The 17636-nt window shown below is 40.7% G+C and overlaps 1 protein-coding gene across 1 annotated transcript in view; it reads left to right on the top strand.

The window, feature by feature from the left end:
* Positions 1-17636, top strand: part of SEC23A (SEC23 homolog A, COPII coat complex component) — a 55923-nt gene that overhangs the window by 1564 nt on the left and 36723 nt on the right. The window contains exons 2-9 of the mRNA XM_006268337.4: positions 4174-4415; positions 5325-5382; positions 5650-5736; positions 6937-7173; positions 7303-7382; positions 10695-10839; positions 12968-13126; positions 13783-13898. Of these exons, the coding sequence (XP_006268399.1) occupies positions 4195-4415; positions 5325-5382; positions 5650-5736; positions 6937-7173; positions 7303-7382; positions 10695-10839; positions 12968-13126; positions 13783-13898 (1103 nt within the window). The 5' untranslated portion in view covers positions 4174-4194. The remainder of the gene's footprint in view (positions 1-4173; positions 4416-5324; positions 5383-5649; positions 5737-6936; positions 7174-7302; positions 7383-10694; positions 10840-12967; positions 13127-13782; positions 13899-17636) is intronic.

Genomic DNA, 17636 nt, shown 5'->3' with positions numbered 1-17636 from the left:
ATTGTATGTCTCATGTCCTACTGGGATTCGTACCAAAACAAGATGTAGCTCTCTGGAGGTTTTGGTAGTCTCATGTTTATTGGATATTTATTTCAAAGTAGATTAACGGGTTTCTAAGAGAGGTTTGGGAATATGTAAGTATGTAGTTTCTATGTTCACAAATGCTGTAATAAATGGGGGAGGAGGGGCTCTTAATATCTGTTTCTGAAGAAACCATATCATTGAATGCCTGGCTGCCTACATCAATCAGTCAGACTAACAGCTGTTTCTAGAATGATTATTCAAAGGCATGCATTTAAAAATAGTATAATTATGGGGTAGGTTTCTGTAATATAATACATCAGTTGTATTTGGCATATACCAAGGATAGAATCCTAGAAAGTGTTAAATGTCTTATACTTTCAGTGACTACTTAAACAACTAGGGATATTTACATGAGTAAGCATATGACCCTTGTTTCAGTGAAAAAGGCATGTGGATAACCACAGTAACTCACCACTGCAAAATGCATTGTCTGATAGTCTGTATCCTATTTTGGTATTAAATTGTAACACGCAAATGTTGTTGGCTCTTGGAAGGGAAGGAAAGGATGGAAAGAATGGGGAGGAGGGAGATGGAAACAAACATGCTTTCTAGACAGGACTCTTAAGAGATGGAATAGTATTTAACTTATCGCCCACCATGAGTATCTGTCTGCCTGCATGCTTAATAGTACTATTAGTCATCTTACAACTCTGTGTGCACTTTGCTCTCTGCACAGTAGGTAGCCAAGTAATAAAGGGACAAATAATTTAATGTGGTCTTATTTCAAAGGACTAGCAGCAGGAGGGGCATTCTCCTACAGTGGGAACCCTCCTGGAAGGGGTTTGTGCTGCAGCAGAATGCCCCTGCCTTGCCCCCACCACTGTGGGTCAGCTGGGAGTAATACAGGGCGAGACTGGCTGCCCTCCTGTGTGTCACTGAGCTGAGCCTTGCTGTGACAGCAGAGTGCCCCTCCCTCACCTACACTGCTCCACATTGACCTATGGGGTGAGGCAGGCTGCCGTGTCGTGGTGGCAGTACTTATGGAGGCTTGCTGTGATGGCAGAATGCCCCCGCTTCCTCGCATTTACCTCCCTGTACTCCTGTAGGTTGGCCCAGAGGAGTACAAGGAGTGGGGACTCCAGGAGGGTTCCCACCATGGGAGAATGTCTGCCCTGCTAGTCAGAGGGATGATGGGATGGGATGGGGAGGCATTCCCTAGGGACTGGAACCCTCCCCTGGGTATCTGTGGCAGGTGCTGTTATTCAGCAGCTGCTAACTCCCAATTGATGGCCTGCCCCCTTCCCAGGCTGGGGAGAGAGCGGGCTGTCAATAAACGGGTTCCCATCATGACGGGGGTGTCCCAGGGAGCTTCCCTCTATTGCCTTCTTGCTGGAGAGCTTGCTTGTGAAGCTCTCCAGCTGTCGGGCTGCAACATGACTGCTTCAGTGCTCAGACTGTTTTTTTCCAGTAAGAATTTTAGAGAATTCTTCAGGGGTATAGGTTGTAGCCATGTTGGTCTAAGGACATAAGCAGACAAGGTTCTTTGGGTAAATCCAGTATCTTTTATTAGACCAACTCACAGTTGGAAAGATTCTTCTTTGCAAGCTTTCGGGTATAAATACCCTTCGGCAGGCGGAGGAAGCAACTGCAGTTGGTGAGTGGTCTTCCTGGATGGAATGAATAGTGAAGAAGCCAGAGGCTGGTATGCATGCAAGAAAGCCAGTCAGTGGAAATGTAAATTGAGGAGTCAGTGGGTGAGGGACAGGCTGGCGGGGAGGGAAGAGGGAATGAATGTAGCTGGTAAATGGTGGAGAGGTACCTGGGGAATTGGATGTTAGGCAGGTTATAATGTGTCATAAATCCAATATCTATATTTAGTCCATGGTCTTTTGTATCCAGTAGGTTGATGAAGTGAAGTTCATAGGCTTGTCTGTGAAAGGTGTTTTATAAATTCTCTTTGAGGATTAGAACTGAGAGACTGGAGAGAGAGTGGTTTTCTTGTGAGAAATGTGCCCTCACAGGTAATTGGGTATTCTTGTCTTTGATAGATTTCCGGTATGCATTCATTTTGGTGCACAGTTGTTGTTTGGTCTCTCCTACGTATTTTCCATCAGGGCATTTGGTGCATTGGATGAGATGTATTACATTTCTGGAGGTGCAGCTGTAAGATCCAGGAATGCAAATGGTTCTGTTATGAGGTATAGGAATTGTGGGGGTGGCGAGATACATTGGCAGTTTTTATATTTCTTGTCATGCTGTGGTCTGGATCCATTCGGTGTCTTTTGGGCTGTAGGAAGTTTGCTTCTGGTGATCATGAGGTTAGCGATGTTCAGTGCTTGTTTGAAGGCTACGATGGGTGGTTCTGGGAAGATCTCTTTAAGAACCTGGGTAAAGAGATCTTCCCAGAAGATGCTGGGTCCAAAGTCAGCATGCAGTCCTGGACTTGGTGAGCCAGGTGCTACCCAGCACGTGGCTCTGGAGCCAGTGTGTGGGGCTGGAACCAGCACATCAGTAGGGCTGTGCAAAGCTTCGGTCCCTGATTCAATTCGTCAGAGATTCGGCCCGATTTGGTGGCCAAATTGCCGAATCTGAATCAAAACATAGGACTCTTGAGTCTCTCTGAATGGAATCGGAATCCTCCAAATCGATTCAGAGAGATTCGGAAAGATTCGGAAATTTGGACATAGAGACAGTTTTAAATGTTTTTTCTACATACCTCTAGGTAGCAAGGCCTCATGATTGCTGCAATGCTGGGGCATATGGAGCATCCCGCAGAAGCACAGGTGGTCCCCAGTGCGCTTGGCAGCAGGCCCAGAAGTGGACCAAAAGCACTTCCAGTCCTCTGCCGGGGAGCGTGCTGGGGGGCCCCCCCGCACCCTCTGGCTCAGTGACTGGTGCCTCATGGGTCGGGGGGTGCAGGGTCCCTCTGCGGCTGATCGCAGAGCTGGAGAGGCCCCTAGCGTGCTCCCTGGCAGACCCAGAAGTCCAGTCTTCTTCCTGGTTCTCCGCCTAGCACGTGAAGGGCCCCCCCCGCACTCCTGTGGGATGCTTCATGCACCCAAGCATTGCAGTGATCACGAGCCGTGCCTGCTACTTCAAGGCATGCAGAAAAAAACTTTTAAAGCTGTGTCTATGTCCGAGTCACCGATTCTCCGAATTGGCATCAAATCTTCAGGTTTGGATTTGGCCGAATTGAATCGGGGACAGTGATCCGAATCAACGAATTGAAGCACTGTCCCTGATTCAGGCCCAATCCGACTCTGAATCCGAATTGAATAGGGCCCACTTCGCACATGCCCTACACATCAGATCTGAGACTGTGTGCTCGATCTGGCTGTGGACCAACCCTGTGCACTAGCCTGGTCCAGTTACTGATACCACTGTTCCTTCTCTCTCCCTTTGTCTAATTTCTGGCCCTGTGAGGATTCCTTTTTTATCCATGTAATGCATGCCCCAGTTTCCCCCCAAAATCATCTGGGGAAGAGGTGCAGGTTATATTTGAGAAAGTATAGTATTTTTTTTTAAAGATTATTGGTATGTTGTGTCTTTAAATACTGCTTATTCTCTTAGCACATTCTAATCATCACGAAACTGAAAATGTAAAAACAGTGAAATTCCTTGGTGAATTAGTTAATGGAGAGTGGCAGATTAAATCACTGCAAAAGAAGCAGAATTAATAATTAAATTCCTTCAGTGGTGATGCCTAGAGCAGTCTATAAAGTAGACATGAAACCATTTTTTTAAACAAGTCTCTTTCAAAATATCTTTTAAAATGCTTACTTTTTCCATGTCCTGACTGCTTATCTGCTAAGCTCCTGACACCACTCTGGAACTCTCTCATATATGTTCCTCTTACTGAAGCTAATTTGAAGGTGGCATGTTTCAATGCTGTTCATATATTTGCAAACCAGGCAATTATTTAGCACTTTCAAATAAGTTGCTACACCCTGCAAGTGTTTTCTCTTTTTTCTTCTTCTTGGAATTATATATTTTACATTTGAAACAGCAGAAACATACATGTTTCTGCAAGAGCATTTTTAACGAAAAGTATAATACAATATCAGTTGCAGTTTGGATTTTTCTTTCTAATTTTGATTTGTTCTTTTAATAACTCTGTGTATCCAATTAATTAAATATCTTTAATTTCAGAAATAAAGAAAGAGGTTAACAATGACAACCTTCCTAGAATTCATCCAGCAGAATGAAGACAGAGATGGAGTTAGATTCAGCTGGAATGTTTGGCCTTCAAGTCGCCTTGAAGCTACAAGAATGGTAGTCCCAGTGGCTGCTCTCTTTACACCTCTGAAGGAACGACCCGACTTGCCTCCCATTCAATATGAACCAGTTCTGTGCAGTAGGACTACATGTCGTGCAGTTCTGAATCCCTTATGGTAATCTTACTGCATAAGCTTATGTAATACTTTCTGTAGATATATCTTTTATTTAAAATATTTGAAAAAATGAGTACGAGCTGATCATGAATGCATCTTAGGAATTAAAAGAAAGTTTTAATCATCAAGAGAACTTCCTTCTCTTTTTGTGTCCCTGTGAGAAGGTATTTAACAGCAATTATAGATTAGTTGGAATCTGACAGGCCATGCTGCAAGCACTTCTGCTATGGCTTTGAACTTGTGACTTCTGGGCTATCAACTGTGCACCTTAATGCCCGCACCATCCTAGTTCCCCTATCAAGAGCACTGAAATTCGGAATAGCCGGCCAACAGGAATAGTGAGGGCACAGCTCCATAGCCGCTTTCAAGCCTGAGCTTGATCAGTTGGTGAACGTGGTTGCTGCAGTGACCAAGGAATCATTGCTTCAGTCTTACATTCTTAAGTTAGTCCACATCACAAACCATTGGGCTCAGTGTTTTGATTCTGTTGTTCTTCAAAGGGAGGACCTAGATAGCTGTAAAGTGAATGTTATTGGTAAAGTGGCAGTGTTATGCTGGGAACCTGGCACAGTACGTGTGTATGACTGAAGTCAGGTTTAGCACAAGATTTACAGAAAGTCTCTAGACAAGCAGGACATTGAATCTGTTTTCATATGTTCCTAGTCCTGTTACTTAATTATAATAACCTCCTTCCTTTCTGATCTGCAACAGGGTGATTTAGAAAAATATTTTCTGGTTGGGGTGGGGCCTTTTTGAAGCTAACACATCTATGACAATAAGGGAAATTGCATTGTAAACATGAAAAGTGCATGTTTAGTGGGCTACATGACACACATCTAATATAAAAGCTTCTAAGTAAACTAAAACTATTCATAATGCATTAACTTTTTTTAATTCTTATTTTTATAGCCAAGTGGATTATCGGGCAAAACTTTGGGCTTGCAATTTTTGTTATCAGAGAAATCAGGTAAGAAAATGGAGTATTTAGAATACAGGATGATCTTTTAAACGAGGAAAGTGAAAAACCGTTTATCAGATTATACATTTGAATTGGACTTGGATATTAGAAGGATATTAATTTTGTAGATGTCTCTTCAGTCTGAGAGGTCAGAATCAAGGGATTTTTTTTATGATAGTGATAACTGACATTTGTTACAAATATAGGTCTTGATTTTTCAAAGATTTTTTTGTAATTTTGAAACTGGTACTTTATATGTTGTTTTTTCTTTTGCAGTTTCCTCCTACTTATGCTGGTATATCTGAAATGAATCAGCCTGCAGAACTTTTACCTCAGTTTTCTAGCATTGAATATGTAGTCCAGGTAAAACCACCAAATAATTTATTTGATAAATTCTTTGACACTAGATAGATGCTAGCTATGTGGGACATGGTTTAATTTTATTCTTGTTCTGATGTAGCAGCAATTAAAATTCAGTGAATAATTTACATTGTTTAGCTGTAAACCTTCAACAATCTTGTCTTTTCAAAATGAAGAGGACTAGATTTGATTTAAGTAACTATAATCCAATTTTAGGACTACAGTATTTACATGTTAAGGCCAGTAGAGTGTAAGCAAATTCTCTGTGGTTTAGACACCTAAATTTTATTGTGTTGTGTTTCTTCACAGCAGTTCAACTGATTTTGTGCTGCCCATACTGCAGATATTATTCATACTACTTATCAACAGAATTTAGTACAAATTTTAGTATTGGGTCAGTCTTTGAAGTGAAGTTTATATTTAAAAAATCATGTGTTGGTATTGGAACCGACTGATTTAAAGAGCAGATGGAGAGTGATGCAGCATAATTAATACAATTTGGATGTTCTTTCTTCATAATTTTCTGTCTACATTTTATCATAAGTAATGGTAGTGACTTAGAAGGAAGGGTTTAATAGGAGAAAAGACCTGTGACAAACTTCAAAAATAAAATTATTTAGATTGGAAAATAGGGGGAGAGACAGGAACTTCAGCAAGGTATCCATCTTGGAAAAGGTAAAATCAGAACTGGTTAGCTCTTCCTTTTGCCTTAGAATGATTGCTAATATTAAAGTGGAGTTAATTTGAAAAGACCAAAAGGAAGTTCTGCTTTATAGAGTCAAATTATAGAATAAAATGCCACAAAAATCATTAGGTCTAATATTCTGGTAGTTTTTCCCTTTTTTGAAGTTTTGGGTAATTAATTGATAGTAACATCATTGTGAGTAGAGTAAGATAACATATTAAAGGTTGGTAAAATCATCTCATGCTTCCACATTATTTGTGCAGGTCTCTACATGTTTTTTCTGCTATGTTTAGCATTACATTTCTGTGCAGATTCCATTATGGCTGGTAATTAATTCTTGCAGCATTAGATCCTGGCCATTACTTGAAGGGGCTTGCCAGATTTCACGGTATGAGCTGGTGTGGCAAATCTTGTATTTAATGAAACTTTTACAATTTTTAGTTTTGCAGTGTTCTTCTTTAATGTAGTAAGTGCTGAAAGATTTAGTTTTCATGCAAGTATTTTCTTTTTTCTTAAAGCGTGGTCCTCAGATGCCTTTGATATTCCTTTATGTTGTGGACACTTGCATGGAAGATGAAGACTTGCAAGCCTTGAAGGAATCCATGCAAATGTCATTAAGTCTCCTACCACCAACTGCATTGGTAGGTCTTATTACCTTTGGAAGAATGGTACAGGTTCATGAACTTGGCTGCGAAGGGATTTCAAAAAGTTACGTCTTTAGAGGAACAAAAGACCTGTCTGCAAAACAACTTCAGGTAATAGGCAAGAAATAATTAAAGCAAAAAAGCCCCTAAATAGTTTGTGAAGTTGACTTTCAAGATACTGTGGAGACAGTTGTTATATATTTTTGCAAATTCATGCTCTTTTTTCACTTTTTTTTCCAGGAAATGTTGGGGCTTACTAAAGTAGCTGTTTCTCAAGTAGGCCGGGGTCCTCAAGTACAACAGCCACCACCTTCGAACAGGTAGGTTATTTAAAAAAAACAAAAAACCTGTCTTTGCTATAGTGCTTCAGCTTACCATTTTTTTTCTGCTGTAATGTGTAATTGATTCATATGCATTTTTGCTCAGGTAGGCTGACTTCCATACATTATACATTTTAGTAGAAATAGGTTTTTGGCTTTAAGAGTAACCTGGAAAGTATGGGGAGTTTTAGCTCAGCAGCCTCAGAAACTGAGGTAGCTGTGAAAGCTAAGTGTGATGCTAGTGAATTCTGCATTAGAAGAGAACAGTCAAAGCTCTGTAAGTTAAGGGCCCTAGAGAAGTGTTTGTTAGGAGCTTATTGATAACAGATGCTCTTTTTTCTGAAAAGAAATTGGGCAAGGAGAAGAAAACTATAAGAAGACTTGGATATGAATAACATTAATTTAGAAGAACGAAGTAGAAATCTTCTGACAGAAAATTATATATATATATGGAAATAGGTTTATGGTTTTATGCTGGAAGGTATTAATGACTGCCATATTCCTCCTTTGTCTCCTGTGCTAGGGACTCTGTATGCATCTTGTTCTTTCTCAAGCATCTCCTGTGCTCTAAATTCTTGGACAAGAAAAGACAAAGTATAACTGGGGCTCTCTTTCCTGCTTCACACCCCCTCTGCCTTCTCCTTCTGGCAGAGTATTTGACCCACAACCTTTTAAAATTGTTTTCTTGCTTTCCTTGCTAAGTGCTAATGATTTCTTAATTTTTCTGTTTTTCACTAAATTCAGTGGAGATCTGATGGATGCTTCTGAGAACATTCCCTTAAATTGTGAAATTAACTGGACATAGGGTTCCAAAGTTCATTGTACTGTATCCCAGCAGACAAATGGGCCACCAAATGGACCCTAAGACATCATTTATATTAGTATTGTGAGAGGGTTTTGTGGTTTTCAGGCAGCTTTTAAAATATACCCAGTGGCTTAATTTTCTTTGAGAGACTGAATGGGTACATTAGAGTTGAGCAGTTAAGTTTATGAATAAGCTTGCAAAGCTGCATCAAAGCTGCATAAAGAACAAGGCATGAGTGCTCAGGCCACAAGGTGAGTAAGCAAGAGGGGAGTGTGCCTTTGAAGTCTAGTGATTCTGTCACTCTCTGGGTGAGGGTGGGGAACTTAGGTTCCGGTCCCTGCTCTCATGGTTATGTCTCATTTTTAGTCTGGAAAATGCATAATGAGTCCAGGAGCAGGGACCAGAAGCAAGGATTCCCCACCATCCAGGCAAGTGATATAAATTGATAGGCTTACAGATTCCTTTTTGCTTGCTCTTTTCTCTTTATGACTCTTGGAATCTTGGCAGCCCAGTAGCCTACTTGCAATGGAAATGGAGGACAGTGTCTCCATATGGCCTGTTTTGTACACTGATTGTTAGGGCATTCTCCTGGGAAGTGCTAGGTAAGTTTGGAACTCCTTCAGGACAGGGTGGATTCAATTTAAATCAAATCGATTTAAATAACTGGTCAGGAAGCCTTGATTTAATAATTGTTTTCTCTAAAAAGTGCATTCTTGTTGTTTGATATCCTCTATTCGTTTAACTTCTTGAAACTTTGCACTTTTAGAGAAAGGTAAGGGCTTGACTCTGTACACAAACTTGCAGAGAGACAAGAGGGCTGATGGGTAGGTAATCAAGTCTGTTATCTCTCATATTCATGTACTGCTGTTAACAAGGATGTTCTCTCTGGAGACAAAAGTCACAGTTCGAGAACTGAAACTAAGCATCACAGAAATGCTTAATGGGATCTTTGAGATGGAGTACTGAGTAGAGTGGTTTTCTTTAATCTTTACTACTTTATAGAGGAGCCTCTGGGAAACTCATAAGATTGGGCCCCTAAAATAGTCCATGGCCTGTTGTGACCTATTTATAAACTTTTTCTAAAAAGGTTGTGAATATATTGTTTCAAATAGTATATAATTAGAAGTTATAATCCTATTCCATGATGATATCTTTGAGCTTTAACATATCTTAAATTAAAATTATCTTTATATAGGTTTATTTAAAAAAGCATCTTAACAAACATTAAAAAATATGGTTAAATAAAAATCTGATTTTAAATAAAAAAATCCAGTGTTTTTTATTTAAAAAAATAATTGATTTGCATCCACCCTGCTTCAGGATGAAGAGGGTCTAGACCCCAAGTCTTTCACTTCCTAGCTGCGTGTGCTAACCACTAGGTTATAGGGCAAAAGGTGCCAGGCAGCATCACCACCCCTGTCAGGTGGCAGGCTTTTCTCAGAAGCGGTGCTTTGCATTCTGAATCTTAAGAGAGTAGAAGCACCTAATGGGTGCTGATGGACATGGAGGAAAACCCCCCCAAACAAACGTGCTTTACCAGAAGAGGATATGTGTTAGTTTAACTCAGCTCTGCAGCTTCTGTATAGATTGGGCGCTTTGGCAGGGCTTTTTGGCACTTTTATCTAAAGCTGATTCAATCAGGTATTGGATAAAAGCACCAAAAAGTCACGCTGAAGTGTCTGATCTATATTGGGCAGGCTGGGTCCAACTAATGCAATGCCCCTTCTGGGCATATGCTGGACTTGGTGTGGGGACCTGCAGAGTTTAAAGTAAAGAACCTTTTCTTTTTTTTTTTTTTTCTTAATGTCTTTAAGCAGCCAAAGTGCCCTGTGATTTGGTGTCTAAGCTCTTGGGAGATGTATGTTCATGTTTCCTATTGGCTACTTCTAGGTATCTCTGGGATTTCTTAATTGCCCTTTGGAGGTACTTACCTTTTTCCATTCTCTGTTTGGGGTACTTAAGTGCTGAAGTCCTGTTTTGGGGTGCCTGCATCTCCCCATTGACTGTATATAGGTGCCTAAACCTGGTCAAATTGAATCACCTAGCTGGCAAGTTTTAAGTGTTCCAGTTCCCAAAGGGTAGGCACTTCTGGAACCAATTTGATCTGACACTTGGACAGTTCTGGAAATGTAATTTTTGTTTTGCTCACTCTCCAAGTGTATCCTTTTCTTTTTAGTTTTTTGCCCAAATTTCCTTGATGACCAGAGCTGTTCTTTTGGCTGGATGTAGTTCTTTCTGGAACCTGGCAGTATTGCTAAGTCAACAGGCTGTGTTGCTGCAATGTGTTATGCTGAATACTTTCTCTCCTCAAGCTGGGTATGTTGTTTATGTGGTACTTGCAGGCCCTGTCATTCTTGTGAGCTGGTGACAGTGCTCTGAACCAAGTTTGGGATGTTTGTTATTTCAGTCCAACAGATTGTCCATGAATCACCAGATATGATTTGTTTTTAAAAGGTCTTATAGCGAAAATAATTCAAAAGTTAACTTCATGTCATATTTGTTTCTAGATTTTTGCAGCCAGTGCAGAAAATTGATATGAATCTCACTGATCTATTGGGTGAATTGCAACGGGATCCTTGGCCTGTTCCACAGGGGAAAAGACCTTTGCGGTCCTCTGGGGTAGCTCTTTCTATAGCTGTTGGACTCCTTGAGGTAACTGTTTTACCTACAATTGTTCTGAAATGCTAAAACCTTTAGAGTAAGAAACACATAAGAATAAAAATCTCAGTAATGAGTGTATATTGGATTTTTCATAAGACTTGAGCATCTATAATTTACTAATATTCCTCTAATATAGTCCTCTAATATTCTATAGGAAGGAATGTTGAGCAAAAAGAGAAGAAATAATATGTAGCCCAAGCATTTTAAAAACAGTTTTATTTGTGGCTCTTGTCCAATTTGCCTGTTTAGTATTATTAAACTTTGAGTTTTAGTTGTATAAATTATGCTCAGTCACTTTCTGACTTTATTGCCTGCTCAACTAATATATTTTCTTTTAAATATATTTTCTGTTTTTGTTTATTTTCTCCCATTTTATTTCTTAGTCCTTTTCTTAATTTCTATTTTGTTGTTTTTTTATTGCTTACCTAGTGCAATATTTGATATTTGCAATGTTTTAACTCTTTTATTTACCACCATTTTTTTAGCTTTATTTACTCTGCTCCAGTATTTGACTCTGCCAGTTCCTGTTCCTTTAAGAATGATCTGTCTGATGTGGGTTACTGAAACCCAGTGGTATTGTGGCAGCATAGCCATTGTTTTAATTTCCTTTGAATTTCAATGGCCCAACCTTCTTTACCAACAACTTTTTTTGCAGCCTTTATAGACAGATGTTCAGGTGATGATTTTTAGCTGCAAATGTGAGGAAGGCTTGTTTTGACTTTTGTATTTATATTTATAGTTTATATGTATTCGGAGTAATAAACAAGGGGATTTCTTTATTATTTTTCTTTCTTCCTCAGTTGGTCCTCATAGTTGATGAGTTATAGAACATGGAGACAGGTTGATTTTGGTTGAGTTTAACAGCGATGCTTTTAAGTATGTCTATATTTGGTTCTTTTCAAAAACATAACTAGAAGCTGAGCAAGACGGTTCTGTGTCCCAACATATCGGGAAAAAAAAATTGAAGAATTTTTTTTCTGTTAATAAAAATCCATTTTTGTGACTAACCTTAGAGATATTAAAAAGACTAAAAACCATGTTCATTCTTTTTGTTGCTTATTATAGTACTAAATATGTTTTAATATGAAGTGCAGGTGAAAGATACCAGGTTGATAGCCCTGAAGATCAGTCATATATCTGACTGATATTCATAGAAAGCACAGATTTAGGCAACATGTTGCAAACTTCCTCTTGATTTTCAGTTTCAGAAGGCTCCACTGTAATTAGGAAGCTAGCTTAGTATCCTAAACTAGCTTCCTAATTACAATGGGCAGTTGGGGAGCAGAAGCCATATTGGGATGGGCAGCAGCTGCAGCTGTAGCTTCAACTCCAACCTCAGATTGGGGCCAAGTCAGAGCCAAAGCAGTCATTTACCCTCCTCCCTCCCCTCCCCTCCCCTCCCCTCCCCTCCCCTCCCCACCTCTTTGCTGCCTTGTACTTGAATCCAAGAAAAGATGCTTACTGCCCCTTCCTCCTCCCATTTAACATGGGGAAAACTTGCATTGGAGTTTAGTAAATGCAGTATTACTCTATTAGGCACTAGTCTTGGAGGTCACCTAAAAAACTTTCTACATTCCTTCCCTTATGCTTTAGTTTTATGCTTGCATGGAAAAAAGGATATTTTGTATGCATATTTCTTTTGTTAGTGCAGTTTATTTTCCATGTAAAATTATTTTTGTGAAGCCAACCACTTTAAGTGTTGATAAAAAGAAAAAGCTCTGATTTCAGGTATCAAACAAGGAATCGAATACATTCTTCATAAAAACAGTTTCCCATTTCATTGTTTCTAGTAAGAACTAAGAGGGAAAGTGAAATGTGGTGGGTCAGATCCTCAATTTGTGTAAATTCACTTCAGCTGAGATCAAACAGTGGGGCTGTGGGAACTTACACCAGCTGAGGCTTTGGTCCTAACTGCGTGTGGAACCATTTTATTCATTAAAGGAATTAATCTTAATGAGACAAGAATAAGGCTTGACATGAAATTAAAACTTAATACTTCTGATAAAGTCTCTAAGTGTTTACATTAATTGACAAATTCATAGTTATTTCCTGTTACTATTATCTCATGTCTTTCCTTTTCATAAGAAGAGCTTTCTGAGGTATCTTTTGTTTCCCACAGTGCACTTTTCCTAATACTGGTGCACACATAATGATGTTTATTGGAGGGCCAGCTACTCAAGGACCTGGCATGGTTGTAGGAGATGAACTGAAGTTGCCCATAAGATCATGGCATGATATTGAAAAAGACAATGCCAAATATGTGAAGAAGGGTACTAAGGTAAGACTGGACAACATATGAAATTCTAGGCCTCTTGCTAAATAAATGCCAGTCGATATAGACACATTTGTCTGATAGATAATAACTAGTGTATAAACAGATTTAATAAACTGTATATGTATAAAACGAAGAGGAATCTACACATTTGATCAATTTTAGCTACTGTTTTCCAAAATTTCATAAGGATTGTCAGTATGTTAAGTTAGAACCTGATCCAGTTCCCACTAAAGTAAGTTGGAGTGTTTTCACTGACTTTATTAGGAACAGGATTGGGTCCTGAATACACAGTGAAGTAAAATGTGACATGGATTTTTAAGTAGAACTCCCCATCAATTAGTGTAGCACAAATTACCTTCTGAGCTGTTCAAGAGATATAATTGTGATGTTGTAACTGCAGTAGTTTCGGGAATATGAGAGAAGCAAGGTTTATTTAGTAATGTTTTTTATCGGATCAATTATATAGTTGTGCATAGAAACTAAAAGTTTTAGTCCTAGTTTTTTTTTTTAAGTTTATTGCTGTCTAATATTAGGGTATAATCTAGATAAAATCTAATTTAACTGTTTTAGAAGAATTCTGGAATTTGAGGTTTTAATGTAAAAGATGTGACGAGTTCAGTTTGCACATTGCTATAAGTATATTTTCATTTTGTATTTAGCATTTTGAAGGTCTTGCTAACCGTGCTGCTACAAATGGTCATGTTGTTGACATATATGCATGTGCATTGGATCAGACTGGCCTTCTTGAGATGAAGTGCTGTCCCAACTATACTGGGTATGTGTTTAATATTTTTTAAAGTAGTGTATGAAAGTGTGTTTTTCTAAATAGCATGTTCATTTTTTTTGTTGTTGTTGCTAAGTATCTGTAAGCTATGGCTATGGGTGCCTTGCATTTGAACCTAATTTGCTCTTAGGTTGTGGATGAATTTGTTACCATAGCAATACATCAGTTCCATAGGGCAACAGTAATCTTGCCTAATGTTTCCTTGCTGGAGGGCATTGTCTCATGGGAGTTGTAGTTTGGAGGGCTAAAAATAAAAATGGAGCTGACATGTGACACAGCCCTGCTAAATGGGAGGAATAGGACCCCTGCTAAATGGGCAGAAACAATTGGTGACGGACAGGGGGGACAAGGCTGAACTCCTCAACGAGTTCTTTGCCTCGGTATTCCTAAGCGAGGGGCACGACAAGTCTCTCACTGGGGTTGTAGAGAGGCAGCAGCAAGGTGCCAGACTTCCATGCGTAGACCCTGAGATGGTTCAGAGTCACTTGGAAGAACTGGATGCCTTTAAGTCGGCATGCCCGGATGAGCTCCATCCGAGGGTACTGAAGGCGCTGGCCGACATCATTGCAGAGCCATTGGCGGGAATATTTGAACGCTCGTGGCACACGGGCCAAGTCCCGGAGGACTGGAAAAGGGCCAATGTGGTCCCCATTTTCAAGAAGGGGAGGAAGGAGGACCCGGGCAACTATAGGCCAGTCAGTCTCACCTCCATCCTTGGCAAAGTCTTTGAAAAAATTATCAAGGCTCACATATGCAAGAGCACGGCAGGACAAATTATGCTGAGGGGAAACCAGCACAGGTTCGTGGCAGACAGATCGTGCCTGACCAATCTAGTCTCTTTTTATGACCAGGTTACGAAACACCTGGACACAGGAGTAGGGGTGGATGTCGTATACTTAGACTTCAGGAAGGCCTTTGTTACGGTATCCCACCCCATATTGGTGAACAAGTTAAGAGGCTGTGACTTGGATGACTACACAGTCTGGTGGGTGGCAAATTGGCTGGAGGGTCGCACCCAGAGAGTCGTGGTGGATGGGTCGGCTTCGACCTGGAAGGGTGTGGGCAAGTGGGGTCCCGCAGAGCTCAGTCCTTGGACCGATACTCTTTAATGTCTTCATCAGCGACTTGGACGAGGGAGTGAAAAGTACTCTGTCCAAGTTTGCAGGTGACACAAAGCTATGGGGAGAAGTGGACACACCGGAGGGCAGGGAACAGCTGCAAGCAGACCTGGACAGGTTAGACAAGTGGGCAGAAAACAACAGAATGCAGTTCAACAAGGAGAAATGCAAAGTGCTGCACCTAGGGAGGAAAAATGTCCAGCACACCTACAGCCTAGGGAATGACCTGCTGAGTGGCACGGAAGTGGAAAGGGATCTTGGAGTCCTAGTGGACTGTAAGATGAACATGAGTTGGCAGTGTGACGAAGCCATCAGAAAAGCCAATGGCACTTTATCGTGCATCAGCAGATGCATGACGAATAGGTCCAAGGAGGTGATACTTCCCCTCTATCGGGCGCTGGTCAGACCTCAGTTGGAGTACTGTGTGCAATTCTGGGCGCCGCAATTCAAGAGGGATGCGGATAACCTGGAGAGGGTCCAGAGAAGGGCCGCTCGTATGGTTAAGGGCCTGCAGACCAAGCCCTACGAGGAGAGACTAGCGAAACTGGACCTTTTCAGCCTCCACAAGAGAAGGTTGAGAGGCGACCTTGTGGCTGCCTATAAGTTCACCATGGGGGCACAGAAGGGAATTGGTGAGTATTTATTCACCAAGGCAACTCCAGGGGTTACAAGAAACAATGGCCACAATCTAGCAGAGAGCAGATTTAGACTGGACATTAGGAAGAACTTCTTCACAGTTCGAGTGGCCACGGTCTGGAACGGGCTCCCAAGGGAGGTGGTGTTCTCCCCTACCCTGGAGGTCTTCAAGAGGAGGTTAGATAAGCATCTAGCTGGGGTCATCTAGACCCAGCACTCTTTCCTGCCTATGCAGGGGGTCGGACTCGATGATCTATTGAGGTCCCTTCCGACCCTAACATCTATGAATCTATGCTACATAGTAAGTCACTCAGATCCAGTAATCTCTTATAAGTTATCTCCTAAAATGTGTAGCAACTATATGCGGAAGATTCATCCACACTTTGTTAGTTTCATCATAGATAGCCATTTTCTCAATTAAAACTAGTTTTTCACTGCTTCCTGGCCAGGTGCTATAATATAATAGTGCCTGTTGTAGGCAGCTAGCTTCTGAGAGCTGGTTGTGTGCCCATTCCTTGCTATAGAGTAAATTTACTATGGTGTAGAATTCTAGGTGTATTATAGTAATTGTATCATGTTTCCTTCCCCTTGGTATTTTGCTCTTCTTCAGTTTGCATAATACTATTCTCTTTTAATTCCACTCCTCTGACTCATCTAAAGATTTTTTTGCTTGCTTTTTATGGTGAGAAGTATGCTGGCTAACGCTTTATTTTTTTCCAATGTCCAGGGATACCATACTGTTCTGGTACTGGCCACTCTTGTTTGCTCCCTTTTTCTGGGAAGTCTTATTAGATCACAGAGCAGCAACTATAGTTTCCATGTTGGTGACTCAAATGTACCTGCTCATTTCTGACTGGCTCCTACCCTGGGGGTCTTTAAGAGGAGGTTAGATTAACACCTCGCTGGGGTCATTTGGCCCCAGTACTTTTTCCTGCCATGGCAGGGGGTCGGACTTGATGATCTGCTCAGGTCCCTTCTGACCCTACCCACTATGAAACTGACTTGCCTCAGTGACTGTGTCTGAGATCTTCTGGATGTTTTGCCACCAGTTAAGTTTAACAGGGCAAGCAAATCCCACCCCATCCTGTGAAATGTTGTCCACTCCTCCATTCTCTATTCCTGTTTAATATACCACATGCCCATAACCTTTTTTCACCTTTTTGTTTGCATTATGCCACAGGCTTAGATTCTGTCAGTTCTTCCTCTACAGCTTTTCTAAGATCCATCATTTTTGTAGTCCCTGTTACTAAAATTCTTTCTCTCCCAGAAGTCATAATTTTGCATCTTGATTACCATTGTGTCCTATGTTCTAGAGTCCTTGACCTTAATATTATCCCTGTGCAGCCTGCTGATAAGATTATTTATTATGCCCGTCAATGTTGACAGTGTTAACTCTCTTAGAATCCTGCTCCTGGCTCATGATTTTTTTCTGCATCAACTTCAAGCTTCCTGTATTTGGTATGAACGTCTAGTTCTGCTTCTTTCGTCTCTTTGTTGCATCAACCTGTTCCACCTGTGGCTTGGGGGTTAGGGTCCCATGCGTGCTAAGGTGCACTGTTGACAGCCCAGACCTCGCAAGTTCAAGGCTGTAGCAGAAGCACTCATGGCATGGCCCTGTCAGATTCCAAAGAATCTGTGAATTTTGCTAAATACCTTGTCACAGGGACATGAAAAAGGAAAAGAATCTGTGGTCCTTCACTAAAGCCAGCCTTAAACATAGGATTTATAAACTTCTGTAGCTCTGTCTTCTGTCAAGTTATCCCCTAGGTATATGGTGCTTTTTCTGTGTAAGTCCCTATGACCTCAGTCCTTTCTGTATTTAAATATCTCCTTGAAGACATACCTCTGCTGAGATGATTAAAAGAAAATACTAAAAGAAAACTCTCCCTGTGCCTGAAGAAGGGTGTTTGTACCTGAAAGCTTGCAAAGAGCAATTTTTCCAACTATTTATTTGGTCTAATTAAAGATACCACAT

The sequence above is a fragment of the Alligator mississippiensis genome, chromosome 2, assembly GCF_030867095.1.
Source record: "Alligator mississippiensis isolate rAllMis1 chromosome 2, rAllMis1, whole genome shotgun sequence".
NCBI lineage: Eukaryota > Metazoa > Chordata > Crocodylia > Alligatoridae > Alligator > Alligator mississippiensis.
Note: the sequence above shows the minus strand (reverse complement) of the source record. Positions and strands in the feature narration are given on the sequence as shown.